The 15,047-nt window shown below is 47.0% G+C and overlaps 1 protein-coding gene across 2 annotated transcripts in view; it reads right to left on the bottom strand.

The window, feature by feature from the left end:
* Positions 1-5,827: 5,827 nt before the first annotated feature.
* The window catches only part of PITPNB (phosphatidylinositol transfer protein beta), an 81,279-nt gene continuing 72,059 nt past the window's right edge, over positions 5,828-15,047 (bottom strand). Inside the window, exons 9-10 of one of the 2 annotated variants that reach the window (XM_034790985.1) lie at positions 8,647-8,732; positions 5,828-7,711 (exon numbers count right to left, since the gene is read on the bottom strand). In XM_034790985.1, the coding sequence (XP_034646876.1) occupies positions 8,685-8,732 (48 nt within the window). In that variant the 3' untranslated portion in view covers positions 5,828-7,711; positions 8,647-8,684. The remainder of the gene's footprint in view (positions 7,712-8,646; positions 8,733-15,047) is intronic. The other variant, XM_034790984.1, reaches the window with a different exon arrangement.

Raw genomic sequence — 15,047 nt, 5'->3', positions numbered from 1 at the left:
AGAGTGGGTGGGCTGGAAGGGAAAAGATGGGTGCGTGTGGAGGAGAGGGGATGGGGAGGGAAAGAGGCCAAGGACGAGAGCAGGGTGGGGGTGGGAGGGGGCAGTGGAGAGAGGAGGGGGCGTGGGGGGGCTGTGGGGTGGATGGGGATGCAGGGGGAGACAGAAGGCTACAGGTGCACGAGTATGTGGGGGGCACAGGGGTGTATAGGGATATAATGGGAGTGCAGAACTGTATGCAGGGTTGTGGGGGGTGAGGGACATGGGGGTGGCGGCTCTGGGAGGTGGAGAGGATGGGTTGGAGAATGCTGAAAGGGGTACAGGGCTAGGATGGGTAGGGGAGGGGGACAAGGCCGGATCAGTGAGGGGGATGCAGGTGCTGCTCCATTCCCAACACAGACAGGGATACACACCTCAAACTCCTGGGTGCCGGCGACAGACCGCGGTTCACTGGAGGGCATGTGCCGCAGCTCGAGCCCAGCACAGGAGCAGCGTGAGAAGAGGGCGGGGGCAGCAGTGGGGAGAGGCGCACGCCATGACACCTCAACAGCCACCTGCTAGGCGCGCTAGTTTTTCCCCCGCCCCGCCCAATGGGAGCTGCACCTGTGGGCAGGGGACGGGGCAGCATGCGAACCCCCGACCGCCCAGCCCTAAGTCTAGGAGCTTAGGGCAAACTTTTGCGGTGTCTACACCGCGCTAGGTCAACGGGAGAAACTCTCCTGTCGACTTACCTTACGCTTCTCGTTCCGGCGAAGAACCGGAGTCAATGGGCAAGCCATCAGTAGTCGATTTAGCAGGTCTTCACTAGATCCGCTAAATCGACCCCCGGTGGATCTATCGCCGTGCATGGATCCCCCAGTTAGTGGAGACAAGCCGTACGGGGGCACATGCAGAAGGCTGCAGCCTGTTAACCTGCAGCGGGCCAGGAGTCCTTGCGCTGCCTACGATTAGTAGCGTCAAGGAGATGAACCCTGGGCAGGCACAGACAAGGATCCCTCACGCTGAGGACAGGTGAGAGCAAGGTGTCTTACAGCCCTGGAAAGCGTTAGTTTGCATCTAGAGGCACTGAACGCTCAGGCAGAGAGAACAGAGGCCACGATTTCCAAAGCCAGCATCCGCAGCACCAGGGGAATGTTAAGCAGCCCTTAACCCTCCTGGGCCTGTGTTCTTCAGCCTTTGGACTAGTGCCTTAGATGCAAGCACTTGTCCCCTGCGATGGAGGAAGGATGGTCTTTACACGCAGCTTGCACTGTGTTCTGCAAGTAGCCATTTGACTTGTTTTCAGGTTATATAAATGTCATTCTTGCGGACAGACGAACTGCTGCAAACAGAATAAAATCAGCCCGAAGCTAAACTTTCCTTGCTCCATCTGGGCTATGACAACACTCTTAGTTTGGTGCTGTTCCAAACACACCTACAGCCACTGGGGTGGGGCTGGGAGAAGGGGCAGCCTCTGATATCTAGCCAGTTCCCCTTTGATTTCGTTGTTGTCAATACATGATTTGTTCTCACTCTGAAAGTCACTTACCATTTCACAGGCAAACACTGTTCTTGTCAGCCTTGCTGGAACAATGCTTTATTTTAATAACATGCTAAATTTCTTAAGAAACATCCACCCTCAGCTCCACCACAGAGCCTGGGTCAATATGCAGGTAAACTGAGGTAAGGGCAACTGCTGTTCTGGCTGCACCTGCACTAATCTCCCTCCAGACTGTGGCCACATGTGCTGCTCCCGGTGGTGCTAGTGGAGAAAGGGCACCAATGGTCACCACGTTATTTGTTGTGTAGTCTAACCTGGCTCAGATAAGGTTGAGATTATCTGGTGGTAAAGCCGATGACATTATCCCTCCCATTGTTAGAAGCACTGGTGATAGCAGCAGTGGGAATACGTAGGATAAAAGTTCAGAGGATGGATCACTTGATGATTCCCTGTTCTGTTTATTCCCTCTGGGACACCTGGCATTGGCCACTGTCAGAAGACAGGACACTGGGCTAGTTTGACCCAGTCTGGCCAGTCTTATGGACAGACAAGACCAAGGTGCGGTGTGAATGCTCGGTGCTCAATGACACCATCAAGTAACACTGGGAAACAGTGACACGAGAGAAAGCAAACAGAAGGAAAAAATAGGAATGAGTCACTTATTTGGTATTTTAGGGACTGGACTTCAAAAGACACCTTACATGTTCAAGTAGCCACGGTTTCTAAGCATCTCTGTATCTTACCAACTTACTGACAGAACAAAATCCTCTTCCTGTAAAGATTCTGTTGCACTTCCCTTATGCCTGGATATCACTCGGAGCCCCACACATGGGCACTTTGTTCCTTTTTCTTGCATTATTTCTAAACACTGGAAACTGCTAAAGAACAATGTTGTGTGCCTCCTAGATAAGCCGAAACCGTCAGTCACATACTGGTCAGAGCAGAAGAACATGCATTAAGACAACTGGCACTCCATGTTTTGAGAAAATAGTTACCAGAACTGTTCTACAGAGAGAAAGCTGAGCTTGTGTGGTCAGTTTGGGAGGGAAGGGAGCTGGCTTCAATGGGATGCCCACAGGCAAAGCTTTTGTTCAGCAAATATATTAATAAACACAAAGTCATTCTTCCTGTTCCCCTTCTGAGTCCTGCCTCGGCTTGCTGCACTGGGCAGTTCTGCTTCTGACTGATTCATAGGCAGTATCAGAATGCATTCAAGGCAAACAGGGAAGCCACATGTGTTGTTTCACTATCACAACACACAAAACCTTTACAGGTGTGAATTTTCACTGATCTCTGCAATTCAGTAGCTCTCACCTGATCCTATCAGAACTCATTTTACTTATTATGAGTATTTGCACAAACATTTTTTCTAGGCTTTTTATCCCTCAAAATGTTGGGTTCTAACAGACAAACTCAACTTCTGCCTTTTCTGGGAAGCTGATATAACAATGAGAGACATTTTGCCACTAGAACAGCCAGGTACTATTGAAATACCAAGTAAGATTAAAGATAGCATCTCTACAGACCCTGCATACGAGGTAGAGTTTAAAATGTGCTCGGAGTCCAAACACGTTGTCTCTCACAATATTGGGAGCCTGAACTTGGCCGAAGGCGGAGACTTTCCTCCACCATATTGCCCACAAAATCTCGAACCCATGAACACACTCTGCTGGGAACAGCTTTGTGAAGCCAAGCTGCCTTCATCTTGAAGCAGAGTTGAATATTTCTCACTGCACGGGGTTCTTTAATTGGACTCTGACCAAGTGCAGACTGGGCTTGGATCAAAGCAAGATGATGGATGCTCAGTCCAGGCAAGGCTGAGGTGCCCATGGCCGGCAACATGAAGTATTGAGAGGGAAACGGGTAGTACCTGCCTGTTTAATTAGTATCTGCTGCTCACATCATGGGTACAGAGGTTCACCCGTCAGGCGGAGTTTCTTGGCATGACTGCTCTTCGCATCCTAAACACCTATTCCCACCTGCATTTAGAAGATTGTGTCCAACTTGCCAATGCAGGTCTGGCCAATGTTACCCATTATCACTTCCTTCTATACCAACTATGTGAGGCTTTGCCTGGAGGTAACTAGGTCTCCAGCTAGCACAGAACATAGCTGACACCTGTTGAACAGCATCACCCACAGTGTAAATTTAACAATCACTAGGCCAGCGATCGGCAACCTTTGGCATGTGGCCCGTCAGGGAAATCCGCTGTCGGGCCGGGGTGGTTTGTTTACCTGCAGCGTCCGCAGGTTCAGCCGATCGCAGCTCCCACTGGCAGCGGTTCGCCGTTTCAGGCCAATGGGCGGTGTGGGAAACGGTGTGAATAAGGGATGTGCTGGTCGCCACTTCCTGCAGCCCCCATTGGCCTGGAACAGCAAACCGCGGCCAGTGGGAGCTGCAATCGGCCGAACCTGTGGATGCTGCAGGTAAACAAGCCGTCCTGGCCCACCAGCGGATTTTCCTGACGGGCCACATGCCAAAGGTTGCCGATCCCCGCAGTGGGCCAAAGGCTCTACTAGCTTTCTGTTACTTCCCCAGTGCAAGCTGAAGCTGCCGATTAATCTATACAAGACTTGCCTGGTTTGGGTTCAGTCTACCCAAGATGTCTTCTCCCCCACAATTTTGCAGCAGCAGAGACTCACCAAAATGCCCAATCCAATAGCCCTAGATTTAAATAACAGGGGCACAGAGCTCACTGGACAATGCCCTTAGCACTAGAATTTGATTTCCCTTTGGGCTAGCAGAGCCCAGGGCTGCCCTTCATGGCACGGTCAAAGGCTCATCCACTTACTGAGGCATCTGTCAGAGCAGGGCAGGGAGGAGTGAGCTGGTGAGTCCGGATTATTTCAGTCTTTACGCATACACTTCCAATTGCAGCTGGCCCATCACCCCACAACATTACTGCCCCCACGACAGGCGCTGAAACATGCATGGGAATAGTCTTATGGCTATCCCTGCCTTAAAACCAACGTGAATTAGCAGCTCCTCTGAGCACACTGCTATTACCATGACCACAGTGGTCATGCTTTCCTGCTTCCTGTCATGTATGAGCACAGAATTCGCTAGAACACTGCCAGCAGCCACAGGTCAAAGGATGTGGAAATACGATGCACTGTCCTTAAGCATGAACTGGGCTTTAAGGATACGTCTACACGGGGATCAAAGAACCATGGCAATGCTACAGCTGGTCTGGGTCAGCTGACAGGCTTGCGGGGCTAAGAATCACTGTGTAGATGTTTTGGCTCAGGCTAGAGCCTGAGCTCTGGTACCCTCCACCCCAAACCTGACTGTCTACACAGTGATTTTTCAGCCCCAGAGCCCAACACCATGAGCCCGAGTCAGCTGACTTGGGCCAGTGGCAGGTTTTTTATCCCTGTGTAGCCATATTCCCATGCCAGTCCTGATAGGGTATCAGCCTTGGAAGAGCTTTTGCAAAACCAAACCAACCCAGGCCTCCATTAATGCTGTGTCTGCTGTAACAGTAGGGCTGCTTCCCCCAGCCCCGCATAGCTGTAATTTGACAGTGTGATATGAGAGAAAAACAACAATCAATGTCGTCAGCCTCAGCTATCTACCCGTCTGTCTCTTCCAAAGCATGTTCATTTTCTCCATACCACTCCTCGCATGTGGAACATTCCTCCTGAACTTGGTGAAGTCACTACCCTTTTCCTTGAAATCCCTCCTGCACAATCACTTCTGTTAGGGTGCACATAGGAACCTGCCAACTATTGTCCATTAAAATGTAATTTGAAACAAGATGCAACAAAAGCACAAGCTCTTCTGGGCATGGAAGCTGTCTTCCTTTGCATCTGCACAAAAGCTTAGCACGATAGGATCCTCAGTGGACCTTTGAATGCTACTGCAATAACTTGCAGAAAACATGACTAAACTGTTAGGAAGGGGATGATCATGCTTTCTGTATTGAGATTGAAGAAATTTCGGCCCTGTCCACATCAGTGACCAAACTGTTCTAGTTACTTTGAGGGGTTCCTATTTTCTATTGCAGACTGTGCCATTGTTTCCAGACAAATAATTCCTAAGGTGACCAGCAAAAAAGGATCAGTTATCAGCAGAACACACACAATACAGCACTGCAGCAACACGATCAGTTAAACAGTACACTCCACAACTACCAATAAGATTTCACCTCAATATTTATATTACTCAGTTTGGATTCCAAGTATTTCAAGGCTTTCCATTGGTATTTGAATTTTTTTTCTTTTTCAGCTTAAATGAAAGAAGAGCATCAGATTTTTAACCATCTCTTACAATTTCCACAGATCGAGAGAATTAAAATGGCAATATGAGAAATCCACAAAGTGACATTAATGATACCCAAGACACGACAAGGGATTTTTATGATCAAATTTATTTAATTACATTTCATTGACTGTTTTACTGTAGTTCACATCAGAGACTGCCAAAGTAAACTAAACATTTACATTCACTACAAAGTTCCCTCAAATTTTCATAGCTAGTCCAAAAGCCATGAAAACGATAGGGGTTCCTTTCCCTCCTTGGAATGTATTCTGGCTCCCATTGGTGAGAGTGGGAGTTACATTCCTGCACTGAAAAGAGAACTCAGCCCTTAGTTTCACAAATTTGCAAAAACCCTCCTTGTAGCAAGTTATATAAACATGGTTTAAAAGTTTTTACAAAACCAATCTTCTGCTGGTACAGAGAATAGACATCTATTTTCATTGCTAGGCGAGGAAGGACTAACCAAAGACTGACCTTGTAGCATGGAAGATAGTGAGGCAATAATACAGTACAGACATACAAAAAAAATCCATGTCCACTTGTCTGACCGTCATTACAGGCGATGCACTAGGTGGGCTAGTCATATTCAAAGCCTGATCTGCTCCCCTGAAGTCAATGAGAGTTTTGCCACTGACTGTAAAGGAAGAAAGCTGATAGCGAGAGTGATTCTAATTAAATAAGCAATTATTCCCAAGTGTCTGGTGTGGGTGTGGGGTTGAAAAACTAGACAGATCCTTCAGCAAACCTCGCCCTACAGAGGCTTCTGGGAGGAAACCTTACCTAACTAGTGGTCCTAAAATAAGTTGTTCCTGATTTAACAAGCATTTTGATAATAAATCTATGATATGATCCATTGGAATATTTTCTTTAAAAAAATCATGAAGACAACTTACTATTTGAGAACTATCTAAAAAAGGCCTTTATTATACCATCTTTCCTTTTATGTCTACTTCTAATAAATCAGAGAAACATCAGATGCTACAATTTAAACTTTCATCATATCTGAAAGTGAACATCTTTTTTTAAAAGTGAATTTTCAACATGAAAAGAGCTAAAAGTCACCGTTCTATTCCATTGCGCAATCCGTGTGAAATTGAGACCATTTGCATAGTTTCCAAATGAAAACTTTGAAAAAAAATTAATTTCAGAAATAAATGTTATTCTAGGGAAGTGTTACACCTTCAATTAAACTACACAGCCTTTAAAGGCTCAATACCGGTATTGTCAGTTATTTTGTCTGAAAGCCTCCTGGAAAATTGTTCTGTTCAAACTGTTATAAATCACAAGCCATTTTTCCTTAATTTTGCCAATTTTTAATGAAGAAAACATTTGAATTTCAATGTACAAAACTCCAATAAAAAGGTGATTTCTTTCAGCAAGATGGGTAAAAGTTGGGCCATTATTGTATTCCTCATTCAACAGCAAAAGTCTTCCAATTCTCGCCAATAGAAAAAAATCTTCTGATTTGACTTAGATGACAATCCAGAAATAAATAGGTATAAATACATTCATAGTTCCAATTCCAAAATCACATAGGGAAAACACAAAACTGAAAATTACTTTATCTGAATTTGTTGGCTTATAATGAGAGAGGCAAATTATAGCAGAGTGATTCAAGAGGGGAATAAAACAAAGGTAGGGAATAAATTGGTCCAGTACTGACATTCAGGAAACATACCAGTTAGCATAATTCTGCAGTCAATTTATCCTTTAAATGACACTACTCAGTCAATTTGTATTTGCTTCAGGTATTTATAATGAAAGCAGTTTCTTTGTATCATTGCTGAAGGTGGGTATAGTACCCTGGAGAAACTGTAACAGCCCCTCAGTATGCGTGTATGTATATATAATTATATACAGATAATCATGCATCCACACACACATCTGTATATCAACACTGCAAGTGACAGGTCAGATCCATTATCATTCATCATTGGCAGCACTTGTTCCTCTCACTTGGCCTTGATTACGTAACTGTAGAAAAAACAAAAGATACAATAAGTGCTAACAGTTACTCCAGTAAAATTAAACTCTAAAAATGCAGATTTTACTAATTCTCTAAGAAAAAGAGTTAGTGCAGCGCAGTCAAACCTTCACCAGCATTGAGCTGGATCATATTATATCAGTTCAAATTTTCTAGGGAATCTTTTCGATTGGACATCAGTCTTGTGATTAGAACAGCAACTCAGACATCAAACAATGGAAATAAGTACAAAGCACTCCCATACGCTGGATCTCTGGGATTTGAAGTTAGCTGCAAATACAGGATCCACCATTAAAGGCAGGTGAGAAAATGCTCAGAGCAGGAAATATGAACATTAAGGTACTGGGTGTGAATATAAAGGTTTGGACTTGAGGAAATTAGTCCCGGGCAGCAGCATTTTAGGGTTTTTTTTCTTGATCTGGGAAATAGACTGGCGTCCCCTCCACACACCCATTTTGATTGCACAGTTTTTCCTAAATGCAGTTATATTTTCTTTAACCACAAAGAGGGTCTAATAGAGCAGCAAAATGTCACTCTGTCCAGGAAGCCTCTTGCAGGCTTTGGAGCCTAAGTGTCCTGAAGCCAAAACACACGTCAGGAGACAAACGGTAGAGCCTGCACTTTGAGCTCTTGCACCAGACAAGCATAAAGTACGACGTGATAGCTAGCTTGTGCCAAATTACAGCATCCTACGGACTGAATGGAGCATGTGCCCAGAGCCCATCATGGTGCCAAACGCATGCGGAAGGTCTCAAATGAATCCTAGCCATGGGGCTGCTGTCCTGCTGCTGATTGGTCAGAGCAGGGGAGCAGCAGGAGCTCAGTCCCAAGAAAGGAATCTGGCTGCACCGCTCTAGAATAGTTGTTCCGCCAGTAACACCCATCACCAGAAAGGATTCCTCCTCTCCCCCAGGAATTCACTTACACAGCTTGATTTTGCCTCTGAACCTACAGAGGATTCCACTAGACGTCAGCAGCCACTGTGCCTCGAACGGAACCCTTCTTACGCATCTAAATGTAAAATAAAACGGTGAGCTACCAAATAAAGAACCGGTCACCAGGTTATTAGGAGAACTAAATGGCTCAGAGCCAGTCCCAGGTCCAGCCGAAGGAGTGGAGGCAGCTAGGTGGAAGGGGCATACAGTAGGACAGGAAAGTCAGAGTGAGCAATGGACAGCTGCTGTAAAGGGAGGCAGCCTCTCAGTTCCTAAGGGCCATCTGAAGCCTATACCAAACGGCTTGAAGCATACAGCACTGCTACTATTTCTCAGGGCTGAAGGATCACAATTTTGGCAGTTTCAAGCTGCTTCCTTCTTATGCTCTGATTAGGATCCGCACTGTCCAGCAGTCAGCTGATGGAGAGGGTCTAATTTGGCAGAAGTGCTCTGGGTGTTCACAGAGTCAGACCACATAGTGAAAATTACCATTTGCCACAACATTTCAGCAAGTGGCTAGTTAAATGTGGCACGTGGAGAGCAGAAATTCTTTGGGGATAAAATTAAAAGGAATGTTCAACTTATATTGTGAGTGACCCAATGCGCAGTTACATTCTACCCACCCTTAGGTCCCTCACGAGGATACCCCCATCACAAAAATCTTCTTGGAATGTGTTTTGTAGGTGCCTGCAGATACCTCTATGATGTTAGTAAAGAAAGAGCGGTAAGAGTATTTAAAACAGCAGGAGCCAACCCTTTCTACGTGGCTCACAATAAGATATTCCAGCTACAAGACCACACGTTTTTTAAACAGTGACCAGCAGGGCCGGCTCCAGGGATTTGGCAGCCCCATCCAAAAGAAAAGAAAAGAAAAGAAAAGAAAGCCACGATCATGATCTGCGGCGGCAATTTGGCAGGAGGTCCTTCGCTCCGAGTGGGAGTGAGGGACCGTCCGCCAAATTGCCGCCGAATAGCTGGACGTGCCGCCCCTCTCCGGAGCGGCCACCCGAAGCACCTGCTTGCCAGGCTGGTGCCTAGAGCCAGCCCTGGTCACCAGAGTACACATTTGAAAAAAAATAATTTAATAAGTTATCATGAGGAGCTTTAAATCTACTAAATCTTGAGAGACAAAACCATCTGCTTTATTCTGCAAGGAATGAAAAGGGAAGTAAAAGCCAGCTTCCAGGACTGACACAATCCTGAAAAAAAGACGAGGTTAAAAGTTATATCTTGAAAGCAAGAAAACCAGGTTTAACTTCAGTATGGCAGATAAGAGCTAATGTACAGCAAATATTTTAGGGATTAAAGTATTTGCTAGTAGACTGACAACATGTAAGTAGTTACATAGCAGTGAACACAAACAGAAAAGTTACTGGTAATTTCTCTTTAGCCCATGTTCTTTTAAGCCAGCTAGCGGAAAATCTTCACAAACTAGCATGTACTTCTGGAAGTAAAAGATCAGAGAGCACATTCTATTTATGTGAAACATTTGTGAATCTGAACATTTGATCTTTGAGATCACTTTTGCAAAGTCAAAAAAGCAATTACTCACCTATGAAATATCTATCAACGGGTAGCCTCCTCCACAAAGACAAGCATCTACAGTCCATGCAGACACAAAAAGGGGAAGGTTTAGGGAAGTTTTCCATGATCTCTGAGGCTTGTCCTACACATACCTGCGGTGTGCACACCTCATACTATATTTCCCTCTTTCCCAGAGGGACTGGATGATGTCTGGCTCATACCAGATTAGGAACTGAGGTTGTTGTTAAAAAAAAAAAAAAAAATAAAGACAACCCTTCCGATGAACTCCTTACAGATAGGAAACCACTTCCTCTTTCACAGATCCCTACTAATGAAACAGTTTCCCAAACTCGTCAGTTTGGGATAAAGTGGGAGTACAAGGGGAAATTCAGAAATTATTTCTTTTGGAAATAATGTAGAGATGTCCTACCACAACAAGCATCCACTTTCATATTGGCATCTAGGCAGAAGTGTTCATAAGGAGAGGGAGATATCCATCTTATTCCAAAAAGTGTTTTTGGGATCTGCCAAAGCAGCCCCTTCTTTTGCCTTACTTGAAGGGGAAGGACATTTTGCACCCAGCTGCGTTGATAAAACAGCCAGCCAGTTTATTTTCCCTTGGCTTAAAAGTTAGGAAATATGGGAAGGCATTTAGAACCAGAGTAAACAGACAAATACATTTCTTCCATCCACTCTCGCTATAGGGTTAGTAAATGGGGCATTTTGCCCCTCAAAGGCAACACAGATCTCTCCTATTTCAAACATGCAGTTGAACACTGTCTGAGTAACCTGCCTAATGGTTCTGAGCCATCTTGATTGCGAAATTTTGCTTGAAAAAAGGCATATTGCTGAGAGCCATTATTGGGCACAACGAGGAGTCCTTGCGGCACCTCAGAGACTAACTAATTTATTTGGGCAAAAGCTTTCGTAGGCTACAGCCCACTTCATCGGATGCATGGAGTGAAAAATACAGTAAGCAGTATAAATATTAAGCATGTGGCCTTTGGAAACTGCGTCTGGCCTTGGCTGTCTGATAGTCTCTCCATATTTTGTCCTGAAGGTGGTTGGGTTTGTTGCCATCTACAGGTCTGTGAGTAGGAAATTCCAGTCATCCTGTATTATACTAGTACTAACTCTTAAAGGAAGGTCAGATATCTAAGACGGCTCAGGAATACAGCAGGCACTTAACTACTAAAGGTAATCAAGGCAATACCCAATTCTGTGATCTGAAAAAAAAGTCTAGCAAACCCTCGGTCAATGGGGCAACGTAATTTGCCATTCTGAAACCAATGATCTGTAGTTTATCCAAAAAAGAGAATATTTTGACAGAGACATTTCTCAGCATCAGGTGGTCATGTACTGTAGTTGGCATTCCATACGGCTAAGACATACAAGACTGAGCCCATCCAATGGTCCAAGAATCAAGTGTCTTGTAAGGGTGAGCAGAGTGATGGTTATCTGGCCTTTTATTAAGAGCTGATCAAAGCCGATCTCAGGGACTCCTGTGCTAAAAGACGGATTCCTACAACCTCTCCAGTCTCCAGAGCAGAGCTGGTCCAAACTCCCAGGTTAGGAAGGTTTGTTGGGCTCATGTTCATGGGGATGAGCAGAAGCATCTCTATTCCTCCTCAAAAACATTTCCCCACAATGCAAACAGCAGTGGATAAGGCTGATCTAGCCACACGTGCCCAGGGTAACACTGGGGATGGGCGAGTCAAAGATAGTGTTCATATCAATAGCAAAGTAGGTCTGTTTGACCTGAGCAACAGTTTGTATTGGAGAAGAACTAGTATTAATAGCAATACTGGGTCTGTGGCGAGAAAGCCAGACTATTTCTAGGTCTCTGGCAGCCCAAATGTGTTGAAGTCTCACATCTCATTACTGAGCAGAACCAGAGTGCTAGGAGAAAGACGGCAAGGCAAATGGGTGCTGGGCAATAAGGCGGTCAGAAAGCACCTTACAAAGTTCAAAAAGACGGTTACTCACCGTTGTAACTGTTGTTCTTCGAGATGTGTTGCTCATATCCATTCCATTAGGTGTGCGCGCGCCGCGTGCACGATCGTCGGAAGATTTTCTACCCTAGCAACACCGGCGGGTCGGCTGTGGAGCCCCCTAGAGTGGCACCTTCATGGCGCTGAATATATACCCCTTTCTAAAGTTTCTATATATCGTCTTTCTAAAGTGCTTTGTGTGGTCAAAATAGAAGGCCAGGGCCCTTCTTACGTCCAGGGAATGCAAACGTTGATCCTGGCGAGTGGCATGTGGTTTGGGATAAAAGACCGGGAGAAATATGTCCTGGTTGATATGAAATGGAGAAACCACCTTAGGGAGAAAGGCAGGATGTGGACGAATCTGCACTTTATCCTTATGGAAAACTGTATAAGGGGGCTCGGATGTAAGTGCCCTGAGTTCAGAAACTCGCCTTGCTGAGGTGATGGCTACGAGGAAGGCTGTCTTCCAGGACAGGTACAAAAGTGAACAGGTGGCTAGTGGTTCGAATGGAGGACCTGTGAGTTTGGAGAGGACCAGATTAAGGTCCCACGTCGGGACGGGCTGACGCTGTTGTGGGTACGTCCGGTCTAAGCCCTTGAGGAATCTAACGACCATCGGGTTAGAGAATACCGAGGACGCGAGTTCCCCGGGGTGAAAGGCTGATATAGCAGCCAGGTGAACTCTGATTGAAGATATCGCCAACCCTTGCAGTTTTAGGGAGAGGAGATATTCCAATATGAGAGGAATGGGTGCCTGCAACGGGGACGTGGCTCGTTGTTCGCACCAACAGGAGAACCGCTTCCACTTGGCCAGGTACGTGGTGCGTGTTGAGGGCTTCCTACTGCTCAGCAGAATCTGTTGGACAGAGTGCGAGCATTGCTGCTCTGCCTGGGTGAACCATGGAGCAGCCACGCCGTGAGGTGGAGTGATTGCAGGTCGGGGTGACGCAGCCGACCGTGGTCCTGAGATATGAGATCCGGACATAATGGAAGCGGGATCGGTGTCTGAACCGAGAGTTCCAACAGTGTGGTGTACCAATGTTGTCTCGGCCACGCTGGAGCGATCAGAATTACCTGTGCCTGGTCTCTGCGCAATTTGAGCAGTACCTTGTGGACCAGAGGAAACGGAGGGAAGGCATAAAACAGGTGGTCTTCAAAGGGAAGGAGAAACGCATCCGAGAGGGAGCCCGGAGCTCGACCTTGTAGGGAGCAGAACACGTGGCACTTTCTGTTGTCTCGAGATGCAAACAGGTCTATCTGGGGAAACCCCCACCTCTGGAAGATGGAATGTATGATGTCCGGACGGATAGACCACTCGTGCGTCTGGAAGGACCTGCTGAGTCGGTCCGCTAGAGTGTTCTGGACTCCAGGGAGGAACGATGCCGTGAGATGGATTGAGTGGGCGATGCAGAAGTCCCACAGGCGAATGGCCTCTTGGCATAGAATTGACGAACGTGCTCCTCCTTGCTTGTTGATGTAAAACATGGCCGTGGTGTTGTCGATGAGAACTAACACACAGCGGCCACGTAGGAGATTGAGGAATGCCTGGCACGCCAGGCGCACCGCCATCAGTTCCCGAACATTGATGTGCAGGGCTAACTGGGATGCAGTCCACAGGCCTTGGGTATGGTGTTCGTTGAGATGGGCGCCCCAACCCAGAGATGACGCGTCTGTGACCAGGTGCAGAGAGGGTTGTGGGGCGTGAAATGGCATCCCCTCGCAGACCACATTGTGATCTAGCCACCAGGTGAGGGAGGCCAGGATCGAGTTCGGGACCGTGACCACCATGTTCAGGGTGTCCCGATGTGGACGGTATATTGATGACACCCAGGTTTGAAGTGGGCGAAGCCGAAGTCTGGCATGCCTGGTTACGTGCGTGCATGAAGCCATGTGACCCAGCAGGGTAAGGCACGACCTCACCGTGGTAGTTGGGAAGGCCTTGAGCCCTTGAATGAGGTTCGTGATGGTGCCAAAGCGGTTGTCTGGCAGGATGGCTTGTGCACGTCTGGAGTCTAGAACTGCGCCGATGAATTCTATTCTCTGGGTAGGTTCTAGAGTGGATTTGTCTTTGTTGAGTAGGATGCCCAACTCGTTGAATGTGTGCACTATTCTGTGGACGTGAGCTTGAACTTGCTCCTTGGTGCGACCGCGCACCAGCCAGTCGTCTAGGTACGGGAACACCTGTATCCCTTGCCGACGAAGGTACGCTGCCACGACAGCCATACATTTCGTGAACACTCTTGGGGCCGAGGATAGGCCGAAGGGAAGGACTGCAAATTGGTAGTGCACCGTGTTTACCACGAATCGCAGGAAGCGTCTGTGAGGTGGGTAAATTGAGATGTGAAAGTATGCGTCTTTCATGTCGAGGGCGGCGAACCAGTCTCCAGGATCGAGGGAAGGGATAATGGCCCCCAAAGAGACCATGCGGAACTTCAACTTTACTACGAATTTGTTGAGTCCGCGCAAGTCCAAGATGGGCCGTAGACCTCCTTTGGACTTGGGGATCAGGAAATAACGGGAGTAAAATCCCCTGCCCTTTAACTCTATCGGAACCTCCTCTATGGCCCCCATGGCCAGGAGCGTAGAGACCTCCTGTATAAGAAGTTGCTCGTGAGAAGGGTCCCTGAAGAGGGACGGGGAGGGGGGGTGGGAGGGGGGGATAGAAGAAAACTGGATAGCGTATCCCTCTTCCACCGTGCGGAGGACCCAACGGTCCGAAGTTATAAGGGACCAAGCATGGTGGAAGTGGGAGAGACGATCCCGAAAGGAGGGGGCTGAATCCTGGGGGATGACTGGTGCACCGTCCTCGACCGCACCTTCAAAAGTTTTGTCTGGGGCCTGAAGGTGGTCTAGGTGGCCCCTGGTTCTGGCCGGGT

This window comes from Trachemys scripta, chromosome 15 (assembly GCF_013100865.1).
Source record: "Trachemys scripta elegans isolate TJP31775 chromosome 15, CAS_Tse_1.0, whole genome shotgun sequence".
Classification (NCBI taxonomy): Eukaryota; Metazoa; Chordata; order Testudines; family Emydidae; genus Trachemys; species Trachemys scripta.
Note: the sequence above shows the minus strand (reverse complement) of the source record. Positions and strands in the feature narration are given on the sequence as shown.